We start from the raw sequence: 25,813 nt of genomic DNA, 5'->3' as shown, positions 1-25,813 counted from the left end.
ACACACACACACACACACACACACACACACACACACACACACACACACACGTCATTTGACGTCATGTTAAAGTAGATTTGACATCCGTGACAACACAGCCCTAGCCATCAAGCAGAGTTCAACGCAACATGCCGAGGAGCTTGTCAGATAACTCAGGGGTTTGTTTATCAAGGTGCTAATGCTTCTGTAATGGTGAACTTGGGGTAGCATCTGGTGAAGCGACGGGCCAAATGCTGGTGTGTATTTGTTGACGCGTGGGTATGGTGAATTATTTCTTTAATACTCTCCATCAGTCTCTACAATTCAATATATCCAGACAGTATTTTATTCTTGATTTATTTTCTAATTATGCATTGTCGCCCCACACAATACAATATGTTCCATCTGTCTTTTTCCACATCAGGTATTTATCATCTCACAGATGTTGTGTCATTATAATGCAGTACTCTAAGTATTTAAGTTTTTTTTCCTCGTCACACACACACACTCACATATATAAAACTCTGTATTCATGGTGGAGATCTCAATGCACAATGGAGAGCCTCCATCGTGGCCTCTACGGTCTTATTGCACACCACCCTTGATCATCCAGATCTACGGCTTGTGATTGCTCTCGAGGTGAATCACGAGATACCCGTCATTAAAAAAAAATTCAACACATACCATAAAAGAGCAGTAATGTGTGTGCGTATGTAAAAGAGAGAGTATATTTGCATTTTGTGCAATGAGCCAAACAAACCACTCAGCACATTATAGCCGGGAGCACTAAATTACAGTGACAACAAAGGCCATAAAGGATTGTATGGCGCTGTAAACCACCAAAATCATTAGCACAGCTGCTTAATTGCCCAAGCGAGCCTATCCTGACGCGTGCGTACTTTCTTTGACTCTGTGTTCTACACTTGTGTGTACTTGTACATGGCCGCAAGCAAACAGAGCGAGGCCGCGTGCATCCGCGCACTCCCCAAAGAAGCCATAAAGACGCGTGATGGATGGAAGGCTGAACTTAGTCAGTGCAATCAGTCAAGGAGACGATGTAGCGTTGCGATGACGCCGTTTGTTCCGAAAGAAATTCATCACGCCGCAATTTGTCTGCAACACTAAAAACGCCGCAGTCTCTTTATAACTTGAGCATTCAGCTTGTGCCGTTCAAGACTTTAAGTTAACGTCGATGCGGATGCTTTGTCGTTGTCCCCTTGTGAGAGATGATCATTGACATTTTAGACCAGCGGTAATCAGTATAGATTCTGTGTGTGTGTGTGTGTGTGTCATGGCACCTGTCGATGTTGTCACCGGTAAAGCCGATATACGTACACTCAGGGGTCAGCCACAAAAGATTTTTTTGGAGGTGATCCTAATGTGATGAAAACCAAGTCAAAATAAACTAGTGGTGATATCGATGATATCACTAAGCTTTTTATTGTGGCAATGGCCCGCTTTCACATCAATATTTTTACAGATCGGCATAGAAACAAAAATTATGAAAAAAGTCAATTGCGTTGATATTTTTTCAGTATTATAACAGTTCTACATAGAGACAGGGCGGCCCGGTAGTCCAGTGGTTAGCACGTCGGCTTCACAGTGCAGAGGTACCGGGTTCGATTCCAGCTCCGGCCTCCCTGTGTGGAGTTTGCATGTTCTCCCCGGGCCTGCGTGGGTTTTCTCCGGGTGCTCCGGTTTCCTCCCGCATTCCAAAAATATCCATGGCAGGCTGATTGAACACTCTAAATTGTCCCTAGGTGTGAGTGTGAGCGTGGATGGTTGTTCGTCTATGTGTGCCCTGCGATTGGCTGGCAACCGATTCAGGGTGTCCCCCGCCTACTGCCCGGAGACGGCTGGGATGGGCTCCAGCACCCCCCGCGACCCTAGTGAGGATCAAGCGGTACGGAAGATGAATGAATGAATACATAGAGACATATTTACGGAAAGCATAGAAACACATTTTTAAAAATTAACTAGTCGACTTGTCAATGTCATAATTGATATCTTTTCATTACAGTGGTCTACATTGGTCCTTAAGCTGTTTTGCGCTACAGACCGCTTTCATGTCAAGGCATATTTTCAGCAATGAATGTAGAAAAAAAACTGATAATATAAAATGCATCTTACCATTTCGCTGAACATGCTTGTTTTAATTAGTGAGAACCCTGTGCTGATTTCTCTTCAAGGAGACAGTCTTATCTTATGTTTCATAGCATTTTGTCTTCTGGGACATCATCGCCACACTGAAAAAAAAAGAAATGAAGCATTTCTTTGTTTCTATTTTTATTGTATTTGAGGATACATTTTCATAACATTATATTTTGGGGGTAAAGTGTTGCAGGCAAATTCCAAATGAGTGAATATTTGCAAATAAATGAAAGATAAGGTTTATCAGTTTAAATATTACATATCTTCTCTTTATTGTATATTAAACAGAATATTGGTTGAAAAGGATTTGCAATCATTGTATTCTGGTTTTATTTACATTTTACACAATGGCTCAACATTGGAATTTCAGTGCAGCTCTGAATCTGATGCCACAAATGCAAACTGCTGATAATGGAAGAAAAAACATTTTTCTCCCTTTACCAGCATGATTAAACACAGATTCCTCCAATATGTATAAAATCCTTTTCAACATTGTCCGTCCTTGGCACGTCCAGTCAATGAACCTTAAGGAGTTACGTGTTGAAAGTGCAACACGGCTTACTTTGGTGCGCAACCAGAACCTAGAACAACAAAGTCAAGCTCATGGACAAACAACAGAAAGTATTTCCATATGGCTTGTGTGTGTGTGTGTGCGTGTATGGTTTCATATGAGTCCCAGTCATATCTGTCATACAACTTACTCCCCTTGGCACAGTTTTCTCATAAGGGAGCGAGAAGAACGGGGCGTCGTCCATATAAACAGTTCACACAGTATCATGTGACCCATAAATCAGCGGAACAGCAGTAGCTTAGTGAAGATATGAGGTTTCATTCCATTCATAATGTGAAAAAGACATAACTAAGTGTTCAGCAGCTTAATACAAAATGACTTAAAATGACCAGGATCGTTTACCAAATATACACCGTCAGTAGCATATAACAGAAAAAAATAGTATGATCTGCAGGGAAATTATAGTTCGCAAAATACATTTGAGATTTTGAAATTTTGAAGCCAGATGGACTAAATCACAAAACAATCATGTAAATGCTGCTTCTCAGAAGCTAACACTTTTAGCTACTGACAATATGGTCAGCCAACAATACTCACTGTGGCTCTACTTACCGTTTAGATATGGAAGTGTCTCGCACCTCTGCATTCGGCCTTCAAATGAATGGAGCTTGTCCAACGGCACAACTGGCCATTTAAGGCAAACCAGTCATATTAGATGAAGAAACTCGTCTGGTAGAGCTTATTAGGGTATGGAAGGGCAGAACGGCTCGCTCGCGGACACATTTTCAGATATGTCAATAAAAGATTGACTTGGTTGTATCATGTTTTGCGTGGCGGTAGTTGGAGGAGCCCAAAAAGCAGGGAGGCGGGGAGGAGCAGGGTGGTTGACCAAAATGTACAGTACAGTACATCACAAAAATGCAAACAGGAATACACCGGAGAAACAAACTCAAAAACTTGTTCAAAATAAAGTCCAACAAAATCACAAGAAATTAAAGTAGCAAAAAACCCAAGACAGAAAACAAAATATAACACGTGCACACAGCAACAAGACATGACGCCGAATGGTTGTGCCGGGAGTCCTTTTAAACAAACAAACTAATGACACAATGAGAAACAGGTGTGCAACTGCATGCTGAGCCCTGCAGTGCCACCTGTTGGCCACAAACAGAACCATGACAGGTTGTTTAATTTCACACTTAAGGGTGGACTTTGACTGTGGACGGCACTGGACACCAAACTATGTGTATACTAACAATACAAAGTCAGTTATCCATAATATGTTGAAACAAAATAACCTTCAAACAAAATATCACAAAGTCGGACCTTTGTCGGCTGTAAATGAGGCAGAAAGTTCAACAACCGTCACGGAACACAAATGAACCCCAAAATGACATTTGTGCATTCATAATAGTTTCGGGTAGGAGTGGAATTTTATCATTTTTACAACATGATGAATGTTTCATGAGAACATCCTTGCAAGGAGACCTATTCATCATTAAAATAATATAAAAACTTTAGCCAGGAAGTTGTGAACAAAAACACAAGTCGCAGCGTGAATGTCCTTATCCTTGGTGGAGATGATAGAGGTTACAATGACTATAAAATTTGTGTATGTTGAGGTACACTTTGCTTGTTAATTTACAACTGCGATCTTAGTTTGTAAATTGTATGCGTGTGTGTGTGTGTGTGTGTGTTTGTGTGTGTGTGTGTGTGTGTGTGTGTAATATCACTCAGTACACTCTGCATTTTAGAAAAGTAAATAACCTGCGACCATGACTTCAGGAGAATGAGGTCAAAAGCATTTAAACACATTCAACATTCATTCCTATATATGATATACATACACAGTAAACCCCGCCCGCATTTTTGTTCTCGTTTTTAAACACTGTAAACACATTTAATATAGTGAGAGAGACCAAGTGAAACGGAAAAGATAATGATACAGTCAAAGTGTGTACCAGTCAAACTAACAAACCTCATCATCTCACAAAATACGCTCATAATAACGCCCAAAAATGTACATTATAATATTAAGATTAAGATCCTTTATTTGTCCCACACTGGGGAAATTTTAATATGAACCTAAAGCTGTCACTTTCTGAAGTCAAAAACTGTGAATGAAATATGGCTGTGGCATTCAATGTCTTTTTAATTAGCAAAAAGGAGGTTGCACAACTGCTCTTCTTACAAATGTACTGTGTTGAAAAATTGTATGCCGCCCCCAGTGGTGAAATGTGGAACCACACCCATAAACAACAATACACTGTACTGTCTTTCTCGGCAAAAAACACACCACAAAATAGCAAAATAGCCCCCCCACACACACACACACAGAATAATGGTATTAGCCTGGTGTGGATGTGTGTGTGTTTAATTGCTGCTATATGCTGCAGTGAAAAAAGTCAATGCATCGCTGTCACAAAAACTATTATTTTAAATTGCAGTTGAATATAAAATCTTAAAATACAATAAATCTCCTGACTGATCAAGCAGTATTATGACTCGGCACAGAGGAGTCAAAGGCGTTTTAGGACTCGCATTCAATAAATCCTTAGTGTGATTTACATTAGAATGTGTGACACATGTGCAACTAAAAGTTGTTCCCATGTGTCGTGTCAGCCGTTTTTTGGCCAGTCAGCACTAATGCAGGCACTCAAGCATAATGAGTAATGAAAGGGCATCAATAACAGCCATGGGTGACATCGCTTTTAATAATAGCCGCCATCAGCGGAGAACCAATGGGAAAGGAAAAAGGCCCAAGAAGATGAATGGTAACTGATGAGTAAAGGAGGACATAGTTAGAAACAACATGGGGACAATGCTAACCGGTGGCTAACCACTTTTGTAAAGGAACCGGATGGTGTGACAAGCGCTTATTACTTTTCCACTTGTAGCAAGTCAACCAAATTGTGACTTCTCAATGGCATTAATTAGCCCAATCCTCAATCAATCATACATTTTACATCCCGTACATTTTATTCCAGGCTGGGCAGGAGCAGAACAGAAAAGCGTCCACATTATACTCACTCAAGATGTCAAAAGGGTTTTGTGAGAGCCAGACAATACCTGCATTCCTTCACTGAACACATATTTGAACATGTTACCACTGCTGCATACATTTCTGTCTGTGGCTCTTGAGGATTTTAGATTATTAAAATCAAACAAATACATAAGGTATTTTTTGAGATCTATAGAGTTCAGTCTTCACATAACGCACACACACACACACACACACACACACGTATGTACACACACACACACACACACAGAAAACTTGCTTACACACCATGGTGAATGAAACTAAAAATAAAACGAATCGTCATGTAAATTCCAGTCACTGCTGAGATGATTCACTGTATTTCTTGGTGACTGATGTCAGAGAACACACTAATTTCCACAGACAAACTTTTTTGCATTTACTCTCTGTTGCACTGCAGATTGTAAAGTGTGGCAAAAATTGGCCAACTTACAGTGAGCCTGGTATGCACATGTCTTAAACACTGTCTTAAACCCGTTTGAGATTCATTTTGTATTTCTTTTAATAACTGAGTGCAACCACAGCAAATTGTTCAGAAGAAATCGTTATGACAGCATCAATAAAAGATGAACATTCTTAACTTCACAAAGGCACAATAGATGATACAGTTTCATGTGGTCATAATGTTGTGGAGCTACAGCATGTCATTATTTTACTTGCTGAATGGATGTTGAATGACATCTACCCATTAGTTGAGGCTGCAGTCCATTTTAACCATCCACCATATCTTTAGTCCTCTTGAGAAAGAATCACATAAAATTGTCACGTTTCCATGTATAATCAGTGTAGGCCTAAGAAAATGTTTATTACAATAAAATCAGTTGGATACGAGATATATCAGCAGCAGCAAAATGGACTGTTAGAGAATCGAACAAAACAAACAAACAAAAAAAACACACCTTTATAGCTGCATAAACCTGAGGTATAAGTTGCAGCTTTGAGCAATTGCGATTGCTGCAGCAACACATCCTGCTCCATATGTCCACATCCTGTCCCGCGAATAAGAATACTGTAATAACAAAACTGTCAGAAATAATGAAGCATGAAGAAACATGCCAAAATGCCTTCAGAAAATAGCAGCTTTGCAAGCATCGAAAAGGGGCCTTCCTCACAATGGCTCCCAATGCCTCATGTCATCTCTCCCTGCTACAAAGTCACACTTTAACACATCAGTGAGAATCTGGGACAGCGGCAGGATTTTTTTTTCTCTCTATAGAAGAAGATAAAGGGTGGGGGCGGGGGGCTGAGAAAATAATTCATATCTATATTTTACAATCTCAAATAAAACGCTGGAGGGACATAACTGGGGCTACACAGATTTCATACACTATTGAGTCAGCAAAATAATTTCCAATGACAACCAGTGAAGTCATGCGAATGTTTGGTGCATTCAAACCAATGGGGAAAAGAGTTAGTCAACTAAACGGCATGTAACGTAAATTAAGTGTAGTATTATTTGTGATGTATTTGAATTGATTATTGAGGTCTGCGTTGTAGCTGCCGAGCGGTGACAGTGGTGCTGTTTTTTTGAATACAATTGGGACACGTGTGCATGTAAAGTTGTTTCAGGTGATGTGTAAAAATGAATCGGATATACTGGACTATATGTCACATTTTTTTTCCCAATGTTTTGCTGGTCCTGCACCTTATACTGAGCTAAGATTTGCTAAATATTCATATTATAATGTTATCTTGAAATGAATTACCTTAACCATAATCCCGGGCCAAAGATAGAATCCTGGTCGGTGATTGTACCTTTTGCTGTCGTGAATAGTACATCCTTGTGACGGATGCCGCATGCTAACTAAACTAGCGATGCATCACATATTAGTTGTCAGAATTCCTTCTTCTTCTTCTTTTCCTCCCATTTCTTCTTTTGGCGATTTGGTGCCATAGCTGCGGAATGACTTGTGACAAATGTCAAGCTGATACTGGTGGCAAAAACGTCTGTTAATCTTTATGCGCTGATGCACCACCAAAGATCGCCTCCCCTTGGCACCAGCTTCCTTTCTGTCTTACTTGAAGACGGTTTCCACTTGGAGATTTGTCAGATTGTAGCTCCTCCATTTCATCCTACTTGACCTGGTAGAAACTGGACATTGTGACGTAATCCTCCTCCTTTGGATGGGCTCCTAACGCAGGAGATATGGAGTCTCCTGGATTTGGTGCAGCAGTCTCAACAAGAGGCGAATTGGTGCTCTGAAGGCTGTCATCTCCATCGTAGCAGCTGCTGTTGCGCGAGATGGAAAGCTCCAGTTCTTCCGTGCCGGTGCTGCAATCGGAGTTTTGCGTGGAAGCGGGGTAACTGGCCACTGTAAGATCATTGGCTGCACAATGGATAGCCAGGACTCTTTCCTGCTCAACTCTTTCCATCACCGGGTAGATTTTAAGTGTACTGACTTCCTCTGGTTTGATGGTGAGTAGAAAGGCAACCTGAAAACAACACAAAAGACATCTTCACAAAAGGCTGTGATGCAGGTTGCGTGTCAAATAAATAAGGGCTTCAGTACTATAACTCCAGAAACATGCATCGTTTTTTTTTACCACTCAGGCCACATTTGCACTTTATTCGCAGTGGCCATTGCAGCCCAGTTTGCGTGAAATGTTTGCTTCTTCAAGTTTTGGTTAGGTCGATCACGATATCTGACAGGCCGCTGGGGGACGGTTGTGCTAAGTCCCTAAAGCTAAAACGTGCACTTCAATTTAGCCCTGTCCACAATAGATGCCAGAATGTTCCCTTCTGGGCTGTCATGTTCTAATGGTGTCCCGAGGTATTCCCTCCTTTTGTCAGCTCAGACTGCTCAGTCCTAACCAAGCCTTATTACATGGACCGATGAAGCCTTCTCAGATAAGAGGCAAAATGTCTTGGAAGAAACCAAAGCGATCGACTCAATGCCCTGAGAAAGAAATGACCCACAGGTATGTTCTGTCGAGGCTTTCTACATATCAAACGTGGACGGCGGGAAGCTTTGGAGCACATTTGTGTCTGTTTTCTTTAAATTGATTAAACAAGGGGTTGTAAAAACCGGTGTCATCTCCTGCCCACTTCTCCGTCCCGGGGGGCAGGGAAGAGCAAAAGACAAAAGAAGAGTCAAAAAGTCGGTCACAGATTGTCTACCAACATCCAACATCACCTCAGCTAAACTTAACGAAGAATAAATGGTACACGTTATACACTCCATTGACTCATTCAGTACCAGACAATTATGGACTAAGTCTGAAAAGACATTTAAAAACGTCTTTGGGAGTGCATGAGTTAAGAAGCTTGTTTGTGAGACGTGGGAGGACGCTTTAGTATCCAAAGAAAACCAAGAGGGAAGGTCTACACCAGCATAGAAACCTGACTTACACAATCTCCTGCAATCCCAAAACAACAAAACTGAAACCTGATCAGTCAGAAACAACGGACATGTAACGAGGAAAGACCTGTCCATTTTTTTGTGTTTCTCCCAAGTAGAACTCACTTGATTGGGTTTGCAGCCGTGCACCACGGTGGGTTTAGGATGCGGAATGCTGGGCCACATGTAAGAGAATACTCTGTGGAAATGTAGCATTTGCTTATTTGTGAAACCATTAGTGAGAGAAGATCCATTCACAAATGTCGAGATTCCTACTTTTTTTTCCAGACGTAACCCAAGGTGGAAGTCAGCACCACCAAGGAGAGGAAACACGCAATCAGCTTCGTCGTCACTTTCTCCCTCTCGTGACTTTGCGTCCGGCCTGAGGATCCATGGAAGGCAGTTTACTGTCTGGCGTCTTATCGAAAAAAAAAAAGCAAAAAGTCATAGGAGCTTTTCTCACCATCGGGAATGGAGAAAGTCAACGCGTTGCTCCATTCACTCCAGCTGCCCCTCAGAGAAACCAAGGGTATTGCTCGCACTTTCACGTGATATTTCAGGTTTATCTGGAGGTGTTCCATGTCGATGGCCATCGTATCCGATGCCGACACATTTTGAATCTGTGGTAAAAAAAACGTGACGTCAATGAATGCATACTGACACGTGGACACGTGAACCGCACTGTTACCATATTCTTGTCGGCGGTCCAAATGACCAGCTGAAAAAGCTGATTTTCAACTTTCAGGTAGTCCTTCAGGTAAGGAGTCCGAATGTGAAACACTGCTTGATTTGACTCGTGTTTCACGGTTACGTTCCACACCTCAGGACTTCGAGGTTTAACTGCAACGACATTGAATCTGAAAGTCAACGTAATTAAATGCGTAGAAATGAAGAGACACGTCGATTGAACAAGTGCAACGTTCACCTCTAGGCAAGCTGTGTGAGATTTCTTTTACATGGTTGCTCCACGTAGGAATTGAAATCATTGTTTTAATATAGCTCATTCACGTTCACTTTCGAATGAAAACATTTGACATGGACGTTAAATCAAACGTGAATGCGTATGAAGAGTCATGAGAATCATAATAAAACGCGATTCTTGACCAGTCAGACAGAAAACATCCAGCAAAATGCTTCTTGAATGACCTTTCCAAATTCCAACATTCATTCTTCACGAAAGGAATCTGTAAACATGGCACATGACTCAAACAGTTCAGTCAATATTGTTTTCACTGTTCATATTCAACAGTATTTAGGTCTGGGTTCTGTTTGGGATGTCACTTAACTGGAGCCGTCTTCTAATGAAATCTTTTTCCTTGTTGATTCATCTTTATTTTGTTATTTATTTGCTGTTTTTTTTCCTTCTCACTTTTATCTTTCCATCAGAGCCCACAGTTAGCAAAATGATTTTTTTTGTTTCCCCACCCCAATACAGAATTTCCGTCTGTTTTCCCACTGAGCTGTGTAAGTATGTTTTCAAATTGAAAAGAAACATTATTTGAAAAAGATATTTTACAGGGATCTTGAAATCTTACTGATTTTATTCAGTTTGACTGTTTTGTTGATGGTGGCGCCCCGCTTCAGGCGGATGGTCAGGTTGAGACTGGCCAGGGCATTCAGTTCAGCAGAGGTGATCGAATCTCCCGGTGATGTCAGGCATTTTAATTTGTTCTCCAGCACGTTGGTGAAACTGGAAGTGAAAAAAACAAACAAACAAAGAAACTAGATGATTGCGTATGAATAAAAACATATTGTGCGCTGGTCATCAGTTTGATTGAGATATCCTGAAATTCTCAGTCTGAGTGCGAGAGACAATCCAGCAAGCTTTTCATCGTAAAAACATTTACCACACAGTCATGGACTCCACGCCTTCAGCCTGATCTTCGTCGTCCTCGCTCCTGCTGCCAGTTAGTTTGCAGGTTAAACTGCTTTCGACTGTGGTGATGTGAGAGGTGCAGCTGATTCTCGACTCTGGAAAATGGGACATTAAATAAAGCCATCGATTTGTTAATGGTTTAAAAAGCTCCAGGTACCAATGAGAAGCCCCATTCACAAACTTAACACATTTTAAAGTTCACTATTATGGCTGAGTTACTTATTTTCGAGAAGAAAAAAAAGTTGCAATGTTATGATAACAAATTGGAAGTCGTATGTATTTTTTTTTCTCTTTACAAAGTTGTAATATTAAAAATGATGAAATCCGAGTCTTCTGAGAATATATTTTTCCAGTATAAAGTTGTAATATTTTTTATTTTAAATTCAAAGTTTAATAAGTGGGGAAAAAAGTCATATTTTAACAAGTGACTTTCAAAAATGCAACTTTCTTCTTTTAATGCTATGCCTTTTATTCAGAAAAAGATGCATGTTGTGCAGGGCTCCAGACTAACTTTTTTATTTTTATTTTATTTTTTTAAGGAGGAGCACAGTGGCCTCTGGAAAAATGACATTTTAGGGTGCATGCAAATCACAAATGGACTTAAAATAAAATAAAAATAAGTACATTGATTGGCGACACATAGAATAAAGAATAAAATTGTTACATTTTAAACTCAAATTATAGGAGTAAAATGCCATTTAAGGGCTGTTCTCCCAAAAATATCTCCTTTTTTTTCTATCAAAGAAACTCTTTTTCCTATAATAAGACACCCGTTAGTCAAAATAAAATTCATTAATTCATGCAGGAATGTCAGATTTATGCAAAATGTCCCAATTATATCAGAGCTTTTTAATTAGCCAAAAGAATAAGTCACAGAGGAGTAATTGGATTATTTTGTGAGAATTTTTTTTGGGGGGGGGGGGGGGGGCGTAACCACCCCATATCTACATTAGATATACACATGTTAAAATTCTGCTTCGTATCTATCTCTCCATTATCCAAACGTCATAAGAGGGTCACATTATTTCAAATTATTGCCCTTTTTCAAAAGAAACTAAACAAGATTATGGAATGTTAGCACATTACAAATTGTGGATGGTTATTAAGTCTTAATATAAATAATGAGAATTGTGAACAGACGGATCAAATGATCATACTTTCGATCACTTTACAATTCAAATCAAACACCAGTACAAATCAGCATCTCCAAAAACATCCGTCAACATTTTGATCCTTTTTCAAATGACACCATCTCCATCTGTTTCATATTCCCAAAACCAAGGGGCAAAGTCGGACAGTGTGTGTGCGATAAAGTGCAGGTGTCTTGTTATCCTGATCGAACCATAATTGGTCTCACCCAGGTCAGTGTCTCCATCTCCACTCTGAGCCAGACAAGCCGCTGGCAGCAGCAGCAACAACAACATCGGCAGCATGGGCAACAGCAGCGGCTGCTGCTCGACCATCCGGCAGCCAAACAGCATCTCGTCTGACGTCTTTTTCTTGTTTTCAGATGACTTGACTGCAGCTGACAGCGCTTCTCGTCAGGGAGGAAGAGGAGGAGTTGAGCGGCTCCGAGGAAGGACGGCTTCAGACCGCGCACAGAAACATCAGATGGCAAGTTTGGCGACACCTTCTTTGACTTATCCTTCGAGTTTAATATGTTCCGTGACCATGGTCGTGACTCACAACACTCTGATCTCAAGTCTTTTTTAACCAGTGTTAAACAAAGTATGTGAATAGCAGCAGGTACAGCCTGCTAATGGAAAAAGCATCACTCTACATCGCTGGCATAGATAGATGAACAAGGGTGTATTTGTAAAAAATCAAAGAGAATTTTCTGATAAAATGTGTAAAATTACACTTTGCACCCAAGTTGATCTCTCACGGCACACTCGTGTGCTACGGCACCTTGGTGTGCCTCAGTGCTACTGAATATTTTTAACATCGATTACAATGGTCAACATATTTTTATTGCATTATTTTTTAAATCAGCGATGCAAAACAGTAGTGGTTAGTAGCAGTACAGTTTTCGAGGCGTTTTTTTTTTTTTGGTGCGGATTCCGAATCTGCCTTCGTATTTTCCTGTAGCACAGGGGTGTCAAACTCATTTTTGTCGTGGGCCACATTGTAGTGACCGTTTCCCTTGGAGGGCCGTTATGAGTGAGAAAGAAAGAAAGAAAGAAACAAGTCAAGAATAATGATTCATTCAACGATTAAGTTAGTGTAAGGAGGGGGTTGGTCACAAGAAAATGCTTCCAATATCTCGCTTATTTATTACATATGAGAATTTGACATTTCGGTACAGATTTTAACATTCATCCTCGAAGTTGACATGTTTGATTTGCTTTCGCAGGCCACATAAAATGATGTGGCAGGCCACATCTGGCCCCCAGGCCTTGAGTTTGACACCTGTGCTTTAGCATATCAAATTTTCACCATAACAATAACATAATATGCAATACAGTGATATATTTAGTAATACTTGTGGATTAAGGGTTGTTTCAAAACAGGTGGATTTTTTTACTTAAAAGTTCTAAATGTAAAATATTTAGTATTGCAGCAGCTTTTAGCGGTCAAACTTAAAAAAAAACTGAAATACTTGAATAAAAATAGACATACATTTGGCGCATTCTGATTAAAATTTACTGTTGAGCGGTGTTATTCAACAGATTATCATCTTGATTAATCAAGTAATTGAGTAAAAATGTATCTTGTATGATTAAACAACAAATTGAGAGTTGCAGGTTGTCCGCTTGAGATGCTCCATGTACAGCACTTTGTATGCAGCGATGGCTGTTTGAAAGTGCTCTCTAAATACAGTTGAGTTGAGTTGAGTTGAGTTGAGCTGAGGTCGCAATCACACATCAAAGTGACGTGGGAGTCCGAGAAGGAGTGTAAAGTTGGCGCTTGTGAGAACAGGTTAGCGGCTCGCTGTTAACTGGCTAGCCATTAGCCCATTCGCATCATGTTGAATAGCTGTGTCTCAGTTGTAGCCAGAATGGCTTTTGTATGAATGTCCTTGTTTGTTTATTTTGTTACTGTTTGCTCAATGAAGCATGCTAGGCTATATGGAATTAGCTAACATTGATACCGTGAATTGGTGATTGTAGACGTGCAACACCCACTTTGGAGTCGATCCTGCACTTTGTTTTTTGAAGCGTGTAAGGATCCCAAACATCAGACATGTTGTATTTTATTCACTCATTCCTCCTGGCTCGCCACCATCATGCCACATCTTATTTCTACACAGAGTGGTTAACAAGTCGGGTAGCAGGTCGAAGAGTAGCATGAAAAATTATCCCTGCAAAGTTTCAAGACAGAGGTTTTGCTTCAAATGTTTTTTTTTTGTAATGAGATTATTCTATTAATTATTTCAGCCCTACTCAGAACTATTCATTTCCGGAAGAACAGCAACTTTGAGTCACTTATTCCTTTAAAACTGTATATGATTGTACAGCACATTATATTATCATGTAGTGTGTTCATCAGCTAATTCAGTTTGTTGACAAGCTCCATGCTTTTAGTGCAAGAACAGTGCCATGGACGCAAACCTCGGTAGCATTTTGTTAGTACGTAAAAGACACAAATTTCCAATTGACAGTTTTTGATCATCGTTATATATCGCACGTCTCTTCAATAGTATCCGATTGTTTTCCGTCCGGCTGTTCCGTTGTTGTCATCTTCTACGTGTGAAGTATCAACCCACAAGGACGTGCAGAAAAGGCGATGGCCTCAGCTTCGGTTACCTCGGTTACCACGGTTTCCTGGACCTGGTGTTTAATGTAGTTTCACTCAACATCGACAATATAAATAGCAATGGGCTAGAAAACGATTGTGCAACACCCTTTGCCTGTTTACTTACGAGCATGTTTGATGAGTTGAGAAACTGCCCGGGATTGTGTTAATTGATAGATTAATTGTAAAATTTACATCAGCCACCAGATGGTTTTAAGAGAGAAACGAAAGCGGGGAGGTGAACCAACTGGATCAGACGTACCTTAGGTGCGTTTTTAGCATTGTTCAACTTAGAAAAGGCAAAATGATAATCCTTAATTTTGTTTCAGTTCTATAGGATTTGATGTGAGGGAGTGTGAAGAGTCAGTCGCTTTGACATTCATTGCTTGCTGGTGATGGATCTCTGCTTTCAAAAGTGATCCAGATTTGAGGAAAAAGTCCAAGTAGCGCACAGACATTTTACTTGTTTTGTGAAAAATGACGTCGCAAAGAATACAGTTTACTGCAAAGTAAACAGACGCCAGAAACTCGCCCCCACCAAACCACACGCCTGAGGTTTGTATCTCGGCGCAGCATCGCAAAACGTCTTCAGCTGTGGTTTTGGTGTTGAGCTGCCTCCCTCCCCTGCATTGATAGGAATCTGATGAGCCACCTGTTTATTCTGCTTGCTGCATTTCTTGTGCCCTCAAATCCTGAGACAGACGAAACGCAGGCGTATAGGGAGAGTCGAGGAATTCGGGAGCAAGGACGGTATTTACAATATTTATGTCAGATGGTAATAGGTAGGAGTAGGTCACTATTTGTGTAGCTCCGAACCTCATTATTTGCACAGTCCCGGGCTTAAGATTGGCAATGGCTGGACATTGGTGCACTAACCAGAAATCAGAGCTGTACAGTCTGCGTGAAAGCAGCATGCATTCTACCACTACACTACCAATGCAGTAGTCAGTAAATACCACAAATCACTCAGATCTCAGATTCAATACATAATGCCGCAGAGGGGAAAACTGATGACTTGATGTCCTGAAAACAAGACCTTCATTGAACAGAGGTGGCAGTACGTCACATATGCGCAAGCCAAATAAAAGCCTCAAGCCTACAAAGTAAAAACGGACTTGACTCACAAATTGAATTGTTTAAATTTGAAATGCATTCGACTTTACTTGCTTGATTTTTGTCACACTGCATAAAAAATCAAATAATTTTTTTTTAAAGTTATGTGAACTCAAAATTTCAAGGTGACTCAAAAACTTGACTGGAGCTGGACCACGATTTGACCAAATTGGATTCAGTGCTCCAAGAGACAGCACACACAGACATGTCCCGGAAATTTGCCACAGATGATATTAATGCATCATAGGCGATGACAGAAGAAATGCGCGAACTGGATCATTGCTTGGTGTATCAAGTTCTTTGTTTGAATTAAAGTCGGTTCTGTATTTCCTCAATCTCAATCTCAAGGTCCCCTGAATTCAAGTTGCTTGAAGTCCAGTGTGAAATGTCACCATCATGTGGACTCGGACTGAATGGGCGCTGTATTTTATTGAATCCAAAGTCAACTCATCAGCAAGCTCTGCTGAAGCCTAATAACAATCCTGATCATTTGAAGCACCCCTGCTTAAGAGCACTTCACACTTTGGTTTGCTGTCTAGCTAAATTTAGATGCTGGTGTGCTGACCATGAAATGCACCTGATCTCAACCCTATTGAGAATTATTTCTATTTCCCAGCACTCTTTCCCAGAAATGAACTATAATTTGACTCCTTTGTTATCTAATATTTCTAGCAGCAACTGAGTAGACTTTTAAATGTACCAGCATTTTGATGTGGAGGTGCATCCTGTTCTGGATGGCGTTCACTGCTTACATTCCTGAGTCTATTTCAGTCAGCTATCACATGTTGACGTCTGCACCGTAAAACCGCAACGTTAAGTCGCACAGTGATGCGTTTTAGAGAACCCACACCAAACTGAGCGGGACTTTGAAGTTGCCGCTCAGACAGCCACATGGACGTCGTGTTGGTGCGTGGGGCTGTGTGTGAAAACAACTTCCTGCATCACCCCACTTGTTTCTGCCCTGTAGCACTCGAACTTGGTTCTCCTCAAACGTGTGAGCAGCTTCAACATTCTCGTCACCACATCCTCTTGCCTAATTCGTCTTTCATTTGAACTCACCACTTTCTGACATACACGTTGCTGCTTGATGATTTTACAGTAATGTTGCGCTGGTCTTATTACTCCTCTTTTCCGTAATCTAATTTTATGATAAGATAAAGTGACAACTGTAATTGACTATTCGAACAAAAACATGCTGTGATACCTCAATTAACGAGGGAACTGACTTCTGAAGCTTTCAAGATAGGTCGTCAAGATGCTGATTTTTTTTTTTGTCTTAACACTTTTGGCGCCAGAGTTCATGTAAATAATATATTCAGTTTTGATCTCACTGTTTAAAAAGGTTGTAGCTTGACAACGGTTAGAGGTAAAAGCATACTTTAAAATGTTGTGTGGTGCAATTTTGATACTTTGCTGCTTCAAGGGTTCAGCTACAAGCGATATTTTTAGATCAAAGTAAGGAGGTCCCGATATGCTAATGTTGGAACGTCTGATAGCTTATTGCTAGCTCACAATGAAAACTCAACTCATGGGCTAACAAAACTAGCATTGATGTTGCAGTAGTTATCGCCCTTAAGCACCAGATATTTACATGTAATATAACCCTCCTCACATGCATACAGTCTTTATCTTACTTCAATAAATGATTAACACAACTGCAGCTTACACCATTAATTAGGTGTGAAACTCTTCTTTGTGTATGATGGAGTTTTGTATTTTACTGCTCCCTTGAGGCCAAGGCATGTAGCTCAGAGAGACACAATAATAATAATAATAATAATAATAATGCATTTTATTTAAAAGCGCCTTTCAAGCCACCCAAGGACACTGTACAGACAATAAGAAAATACAATGTAAAATGTCAATGGGCTGTGCACAGTGATATCATGATGAACAAACTGTTGAATATTTAGTGACTTTTCCGACACCACTGTGAATATAAATAAAGAAATAAATAGATAGATTATTAAATAAATAAAATCTGGTGATATTTTGTGATCTTATGAGACTTCTGGAGACTCCCTCCATTACATGAGATGGTCACCCCCTTTGCATTCAGGCTGCAAATAGAACATCACTAACTCCTTTCACATTAAATATAAGCATTTAAAATATGCGCCCACCATGGTAAAACTAAGAGGAATCTGCTCTAACACTGCAGCTTTGCTAACCTTTCGGTAGCTTGAAAATGGCGGCTCTTCAACCAACAGAGGTGCCAAGTCGTCCAGCAAGACGTTATTAACTCATTCACCCCCAAAGACGTATTTATATGTCTTTTCAGACTTCACACATTCAATGCCATGTACTTGGGATTTCTTTGATCCTAGCTTTTTTTTCCAAGACTCAAAGTCTTTTTTTATTTTTTTAAATGGTTCTGAAAATGGCTGGTACTGAATGAGTTAAACGTAAAATTAACATCATTTTATGTGGCCTGATAAAGCCAATCCATGACACTTCCTAATATCTATCCCCAAATTTCAAATTCTCATGTAAAAAATAACAGCGATATTGTAAGCATTTTCTTGTTATCAAACCCCTCATAACAGTAACTTAAATAGTTGAAAACATTATTCTTGACTTCTTTATATGGTTTCACGGTCATAACGTCCCTCCAAGGGAACCGGTAACTGCAACGTGGTGCGAGACAAAAATGAGTTTAGCACGTCTGAGGTATAAAAATAAAATGATGAGGATTATCTTTATGTGGCAGCTACAGTCTTGTAAACAGGCAACATATTAACCAACATTTCTTTTTTTGGCTACTTGCACTGACATTATTTGATCTAAATCAAAACTGCAGGTGTGAATGTACTGTGTCTGTCAACCACGGCAGTTTTCCTCATTTAAAGAGTGAAAATACCACAAAAAGAGATCAATGTCGGCATCGTATCTATCCTTCATAAGACAGCCAATTAAAAGCCATACATTTACCGTGTACAACTCACATTCAGGTTATCTGCGGAGGACGTGGAAACAGTTAAAGTTGACTATTGTCAGGTTTTGTGTGATGGTAGTTTGAGGACCCCAAAAGCGGGGAGGCAGGGAGGAGCAGGGAAGGCTGAACAAATGTATTTAACAGAAATACAAACAGGAGTACAGTAGAAAAATCTAACTTAAGTACGCAATCAAAGTATCTGAAAATCACAAGAAACTAAAGGAGCAAAAAAAAACTATGACAGAAAATAAAAATATGACAAGGGCACACAGACACACAATGATACGACCAAGACCGACAGAACTCAGGGAACTAAATACAAGCAAAGTGACAAGACGAGAAACACCTGGACAAGACACAAAGGGTTGAGGGAACTGATTGGTGAAACACAAGGCACACGGGTGATGAGAACAGGTGGAGACAAAAAGGGCATGTGAGGGAAAACCCCCCTTACAAAAACATAATAACAACGATGGGCTGACTTGTGAATTAGTGGATGAGTGGTTCACACTGTTGTCACACAGCAGGGCTCTTGGTTACAATGGGTATGACGACCTGAGTGACAGGTAAACCACGGCCGCCGTGTGAGGCAGCTGCTTACTCACAGACAGTTGGCACAAGCGGCATCATCGTGGGAATCCTCCCCCACACACATTCTCACACCCTGCCAGCTCTGAAGCGTTCCCACAAACAGAATACAAGAGCTCATCGTCATCATTTGGGACAACAGGATGGCATTAAATTTTACTTGAAATTAAATATATGGCGTGCGACCCACTGGCGACCAGTTCAGGGTATAGTCTTGGCCTAACAAAGGAGGCTTCAAACAAAAAGCAACTTCCTGTTTATGTTCAGGCATGCGTCCGTGAGGCTTTTTCTTATGTTTGATGTACCCTCATTTTTGTGTTTATCGGGCAAGGTGAGTGAGTATTTGGGCCTGTTGAGCCCCACTCCCCCCGAGAAAGATGATCAATTCAAAATTAACAAATAAAGACCATGCTACAATAACCCTGCCACCATCCCAGGTTCCGGGTTTGTGCCTCGCTACTTCTTTTTTTTCAGTTAATGCTCTTCTATGTCGTGTGTAATTACACGGTTGACCACTAGATGGTGACAAAGTATTTTGTATTACAGAAAAAGACTAAAAGTATTTTCGCAGTATTTTACAACTGCAGAGAGCAATGGTTGTAGGTTCTTTTTATAATTGAGATATTTGGCCAAGATTCTGACATCTATTGTGAGATCATCAGTTAAGTTTGGTATTCTGGAAAATTGGGTTTTCTTTGTGCGAAATACAACCCAGCCTTTATTAGGTGGATATCGAACCAATCCCCAACAATGCTTCATATATATACTTCTTAAATAGACACATATTAGGTTCAGCTCTGTTCTGGATGAATGTGCTGATAATAAAGATTGCCTATTGCCTGGAGGCTGTGATGAAAGGTGTGTGGATTATTACCTTCGAAAATCTGATCTTAGAATTCCTGTTGATAAAGAGAGAAATCACTGAAAAGTAATAAGTCTCAGGGTACTGCTTTCATAATTTAAAAGATAAATTCATGGCATTCTGATTTAGTTTTTCAGCTTGACAGCCCTGCAGATCATTTGGGGAAATAATAGGAGCTAATACAATCTGATTAATAGTGTCTACCTTCAGTCGGCCATGCTTGAGGATTGCAATTCGTAATTGTCCACGTGTAAATGCTAAATACTACTTACATATATTTTAACATTCCACCTTGAGTTTTTAATGACGTTGGTGAATGACTCCATGGAAGGAAAGCAACCATCCATATGTGACTTATTTACGACGCGTGTGGTTTCATTGGGAGTGGTTATCCCTTCTCGCTGCTAATGAGTCCCATTGTGTTAGATTGACTGAACCTAATTTCTGCAAGGAGATTAGAACAACAGGCAGGGGAAATATTAATTAAGCAGAAAGACACTTATGCGTCTCTAGTCTGTCAGTTTGCTCACTGACTTGGTTTGCCGGTACTCAGGGCAGACAGTGTATACTGTGATGCAGGAGAGAAAAATGAAATGTTGTTGTTGTTGTTGTTGTTTAGGATTGGCTTGTACGCCCCCGCTAAACAAAAGTCAATTTTTGAGAATATGTTCAGCTTTTTCTTTGTTTTTTGTTGCAGCATTGATCCCAATAGAATGGAGCAACCTGAGCGTAGGTGTTAAGAGAAGAACCAACACCCGGAAACCCTCCCCAACCCAATTTTGGAAAAAAAAATCTGGCTGCATATGTCAAAAACCTTGGCTTATCAACAAAAGCAGAACAGAATGTCCACGGAGTAAAGCAGATTGTGTTTTCTGTATTTTTTTGTTTTGCAGATCCGAACAATAACGTTGTAGATCAATCTGCAAATAATGACGTTAAAAAAACGATCGCCGATTTGGAGACAACTGATCGGATCTGTGTAAAGCCAAATGCATACAGTATGACATGATGAAATAAAATGCAAAAAAAGAAAAAGGTTTTTGACACTTTTTTTTTTTTTTTGCTTCAATTCAATAAACATTTGTGCTGCTCCTTCAGGTGTGCACACTTGGGGGGAGTTTTCACTACAGACTCAGTAAGCTGCAGTAATACAAGTCATGTTTTGCAAAGGGGAAAAAAATACAACCATGTGAGTATTGTTTTATTATCAATCTACGTGTGTTGCTCCACAAGTTGTGTTCAACTATCCAATGCTGAAAAATGAAAAATATAACAAGTCCCTATGATATGACAACTACTCCCGACATCTTAATTTGACCACATAAGTTGTTTGTGTATCATGCGTTTCGCTGGTAAACATAAATGTAGTTATTAGTATTTTACATCGCAATCGATTTGTTTATGTCATCATGTGTGGCAAGGGCGTAGGGGGGTGGGGCGAGTAATCCTGCATCAGTAGTCCTAAACACCATTTTATTGCCATGACTTGTTTTCCCTTGCTCTCATCTCGCTTTCTGCACCATCCCTCCACCCGCAGCCGCCATCATACATCAGCCTGCATCGGCCACACTTTGCCTCTCTTCCTCCCTCCCTCCATCGCTCCCGACGACATATTATTACTCACCCCAGCCATCCATCCACTCAGCTCTCTCCCACTCGTGCACTTTTTCATTACTCTTTATCACCCCGGCATCTCGCCCTATTTTGCCACACCCTGTAGTGCATTCCTCTGTGTGAATTATTCCTTCCATTTATTAATTTTCCCCTGTGATGCGAACACGCATGCGACATGTCAACCTGTGCATCTCCACAATCACGGTTTAGGCCGCAGCCTTCCTATTAAAGAGAGTGCCATCCTTGCTCTTTGTTTCGTTTCTCTATCGCCCAGCGAATCTCAAAAGTGTGGTATGCTAGGGATATGTGGACTCCCTCTCGTGGTACTTGAAAGAATCACTGAATTACATGTTGAAATGCTGCAAAATGTTTCTTTTTAACCTTTGTCAGATACAGTTCAGTTGTATTTAACATGACAATATTTGCTGTTTGTTTTCAAACATTTATTTCGGGACAACTTTTATATGAAATATATTTTAATTGAATAATTATTTAACAGTTTGCTTTTATTAATTTCCTATATTTAAACACAGTTCAAATTGCACAATGACTTGCTTGACAAATAGCCTGGCTTCTGGAGTGTCTGCCCAGACAAGTATGAAACTGCATGACCACATAAATCTTGGACAGTGGGACCTTGACTTACAAGTGGCCCAAATAACAAGATTTTATAACTACGAGTTGTCAGTGAGTTGATTTTTATTTTACTTTGTGTTCCTGTTCCTCTGCCCCAGGCCATCATGGTAACTAAATCCATAAACACCAAACTGTTTTGAATAGAGAAAAAAATTATTCTTTGACACAGCCAACAACAAATCCAGAAGATGATATATTCATCTATGCTCATGGTCTACACATCACATTTGTCTTCCCCCCTTCTTGCTCCCTCCCCGCATCCATTGACCCCCAGACCATTCACCCCGCTCCGTCTTGTGTTGCATATAAGCTAGTGGCAATGCAATGATTACTTTAAACAGGTTGTATGTATGCATGGAGGCTCACTAAACTACTGGTATACTGCGGTGCATAGCTACCCTCTGTAGAATGCACAATGTGAGTCTGCGCTGACTGTAATATTTGCACATTATCATGTGCCACGATGAGTGAGTGAGTGCAAGGGATTCATGGCCAAGTGTGTGTACTTTGCATGTGTACGGATGTTTTGTTGCCAACTCGAGAACCTTGTAGGGTTAAATCAAAATGTTATGTGTAACAGAGAAATGCACACAATATATATATATAAGCAGGTGCATGACAATGGATTGAAATAACTTGAAAAATGCCATTATTGTGGTAGTTTAATTTTAAAAACTTCCTGTACCTTCCGCACAATATGACATTAGTAAGAAAATTAACATGCTTTTAAGATCGATAATCTTATTGTATCTAAATTGTAACGTAGCTTCATGCCCGTTCAGTAGGTGGCAGTAATGAATTTAACTGTTGGTTGCCAACAGCTGTTCAATTCTAAGACGAAGAAGAAATACGGAAGTGCTTGTTTCCACAAAAAAGGGCAAATTGGACGAAAAAGAGGAAAGGTTTATCACATTATGGCGCGCACGACTGTGTTTGTATGACTGTAGTGCCAAAGGATACACAAACAGAATCACGAAAAGGGACGCGTTGGTGTCAATGGCGTCGGCGCTTGATACATCAGGTAATTATAGTTCCTGTTGGTGTTAAACTAACCGATATGTAGGTGTATGTTATATCACGTTAAAGGACTTAAGAAACGAAATCCGTGGCTACTGTTGAAAATAATGCATGTACAGCATTTTTTTAGCATTACTGTTAAAACGTATTAATAGATGTATACTTGAATATATTCGTAAAAATTACATAGCATCAGAGGTGGAGTGGCCCGGGGAGAACATGCAAACTCCACACAGGGAGGCCGGAGCTGGAATCGAACCCGGTACTTCTGCACTGTGAAGCCGACGTGCTAACCACTGGACTACCGGGCCGCCGTGAATTTCACTAAACATGTATTAATATACAACACATATAATATCTCATTCAATCCTTACAGTAATAATAGCTTAAATCCAATTCAGTGTCTTTTCGGGGACCGAAGGACACTTAATAACTGATCGTATCACATTGCAAGCTGACTGCCTTATCAATATGCCTGTCAAAATAAATGAATAAGTAAAATTGAATAATTCGCAGATAGGTAAGACAAGGTGGGTTATTATCTTCATGTTCTATATTCTGTTATATATAAATGTTTCAGGCAGAGGCACTGCAACTTTTTTGTTTATATTTTTGTATGTTTTTTAAACATAATTTATACTCTGACGAGTTGTTCAGTATACATGTAGCCATTGAATATGATGCAGTTAACCAATTGAAAGTGTTGTGTTTAATAACTTAAATTTATACACCAATAATAGTTGAATTTAATAAACATCTGGTTCTATTTCAGATTCACATAAGAAAAGAATGACGTCCATCAAATTCCAAATGAGACAGAATCCGTGAAGGCGATGATGGAATCGATAAAGGCGGAAACGGAAATGCATACTCGGACATGTCAGCAGGAATTGTTTCAGAAGAAGCCGAAATCGAATCGACAAGAGGGATACGCGACTCAGAAAAAAAGAGAAGCTCAAGAAGAAATGGTGCTGGATTTTCTCAAATCAGTTAAGAAGACTCTGGTGATGGACAAAAAAGATGATGAACTTGAAATCTTTGGTAAAAACATTGTATTCACACTGAGGGAGATTCAAGATCAATGGACATTACTCGTACTGCAGAATGATATTGAGCAGGCATTTTTTCGTGGCATTGTGGCAAGTCAGCCAAATCAAACAGTCACAGTGAACAACAATAATCATGAAGCATTTTCACACGCGTTACATCTGTAATGTTTTTAGTTTTTTGAACTGAAAAGAAATTTCATGTCTTCTAATGTTTTATCCTGAAATGTTTTTAATTGCACACAATCTAAATGTTCGATGTTTCCGTACAGTTTCTTGAAGAAGGAGCATCCCTATGAACATTATCATTTTTCTAAGCCATTAAATTCTCAGGACATTGAATCGGTCGCTTCTGTTCGGGTTGTCTTCAGAGACGTTTTACTTCTCATCTGAGCAGCAGGCTTCATTAGTTTATGCAACAAGGCTAAGCTAGGGCTGGAACAACATGAGTTGGAGGGGGGAAAAACTCCACTATTTATGCTCCAAATTGCTCCAACAAGAAGCTTAAAGAAAAAATTCCCAACAGGTGCTTGTTGTGCCAAGGTAGGAACAACTCAATGATTTCACTTTACACGGTCCTAGCATATTTTATTTTTATTTTGCATTTAAAAACACACGCCTCAGAAAAGAATGTGTTGAAAATGGGTTGCAGTACCACTGCTTTACTGCTTTAAGTAGTTCAGTTCCAGAACTCTACATTAGAAAATGTTCATATGCTCGTAGAAAACACCACAAGAAGAAGAAGAAGGGTAGGGTTTTAAGAGTTCAGATAAATGCACTTTACTGCCAACCTTGAGAGAACTGAGAATAGTGAAAAACAACCACACCCAGCCACAGATCTTCTCATGACAGGAGCTGCAACCATTTGTCAAGTCGTATCATTGGTAATAAAATGTATGATGACATGCAGCTGTAATAGAGGTGAACCACAGACACATATAAATTGAATGAATTATTAATCTATGTTGAGCGGTTTTCTCACAAACAAATTGAAGGGTATGACAATGAAAAACGGTAAGGTACAAAGTTGGAGGGTTTTATGTAAAGCCTTGACAGATTGATGCTTCACAACTACTGTACTTTCTATATTACTTTTATGTGATTTTTCCCTATGGTTGTATTCTCACACGTTTTTCTTCCCCCACGTCACACAATACTGCCTTCACAGTCTCACAATGAACCATCAGAAAGATGTGTCATCCCAGAGACATCTCACTTATTGATAACCAGCTGAAATGAGCCGAGCATTCTCAGGATGTCGCCACCCTCAATGATTGCCAATGACACCTAAAAAGTATGGCATCGTTCTCATTGATCAGCAATGACGGCGCGCAAGAAATGATGTCATCTACATTGATTAAACGTAGAGTAT

At 39.9% G+C, this 25,813-nt stretch overlaps 1 protein-coding gene and 1 long non-coding RNA gene across 2 annotated transcripts; one reads left to right on the top strand and one right to left on the bottom strand.

The window, feature by feature from the left end:
* Positions 1 to 7,304: 7,304 nt before the first annotated feature.
* On the bottom strand, positions 7,305 to 12,627 carry il7r (interleukin 7 receptor). The gene is made up of 8 exons (XM_052081503.1): positions 12,253 to 12,627; positions 10,867 to 10,990; positions 10,555 to 10,709; positions 9,708 to 9,859; positions 9,483 to 9,639; positions 9,296 to 9,401; positions 9,146 to 9,218; positions 7,305 to 8,114 (listed from the first exon to the last, which is right to left on the bottom strand). The coding sequence occupies exons 1-8, from the start codon at positions 12,374 to 12,376 to the stop codon at positions 7,755 to 7,757; spliced, it is 1,251 nt and encodes a 416-aa protein (XP_051937463.1). The 5' UTR covers positions 12,377 to 12,627; the 3' UTR covers positions 7,305 to 7,754.
* Positions 12,628 to 23,092: 10,465 nt separating this feature from the next.
* LOC127611180 (uncharacterized) lies at positions 23,093 to 24,783 on the top strand. The gene is made up of 2 exons (XR_007965260.1): positions 23,093 to 23,399; positions 24,168 to 24,783. It is a non-coding gene; the product is annotated as an uncharacterized LOC127611180 (long non-coding RNA).
* The last annotated feature ends 1,030 nt before the right edge of the window (positions 24,784 to 25,813 follow it).

Source organism: Hippocampus zosterae, chromosome 12 (assembly GCF_025434085.1).
Source record: "Hippocampus zosterae strain Florida chromosome 12, ASM2543408v3, whole genome shotgun sequence".
NCBI classification, from domain to species: Eukaryota; Metazoa; Chordata; class Actinopteri; order Syngnathiformes; family Syngnathidae; genus Hippocampus; species Hippocampus zosterae.
Note: the sequence above shows the minus strand (reverse complement) of the source record. Positions and strands in the feature narration are given on the sequence as shown.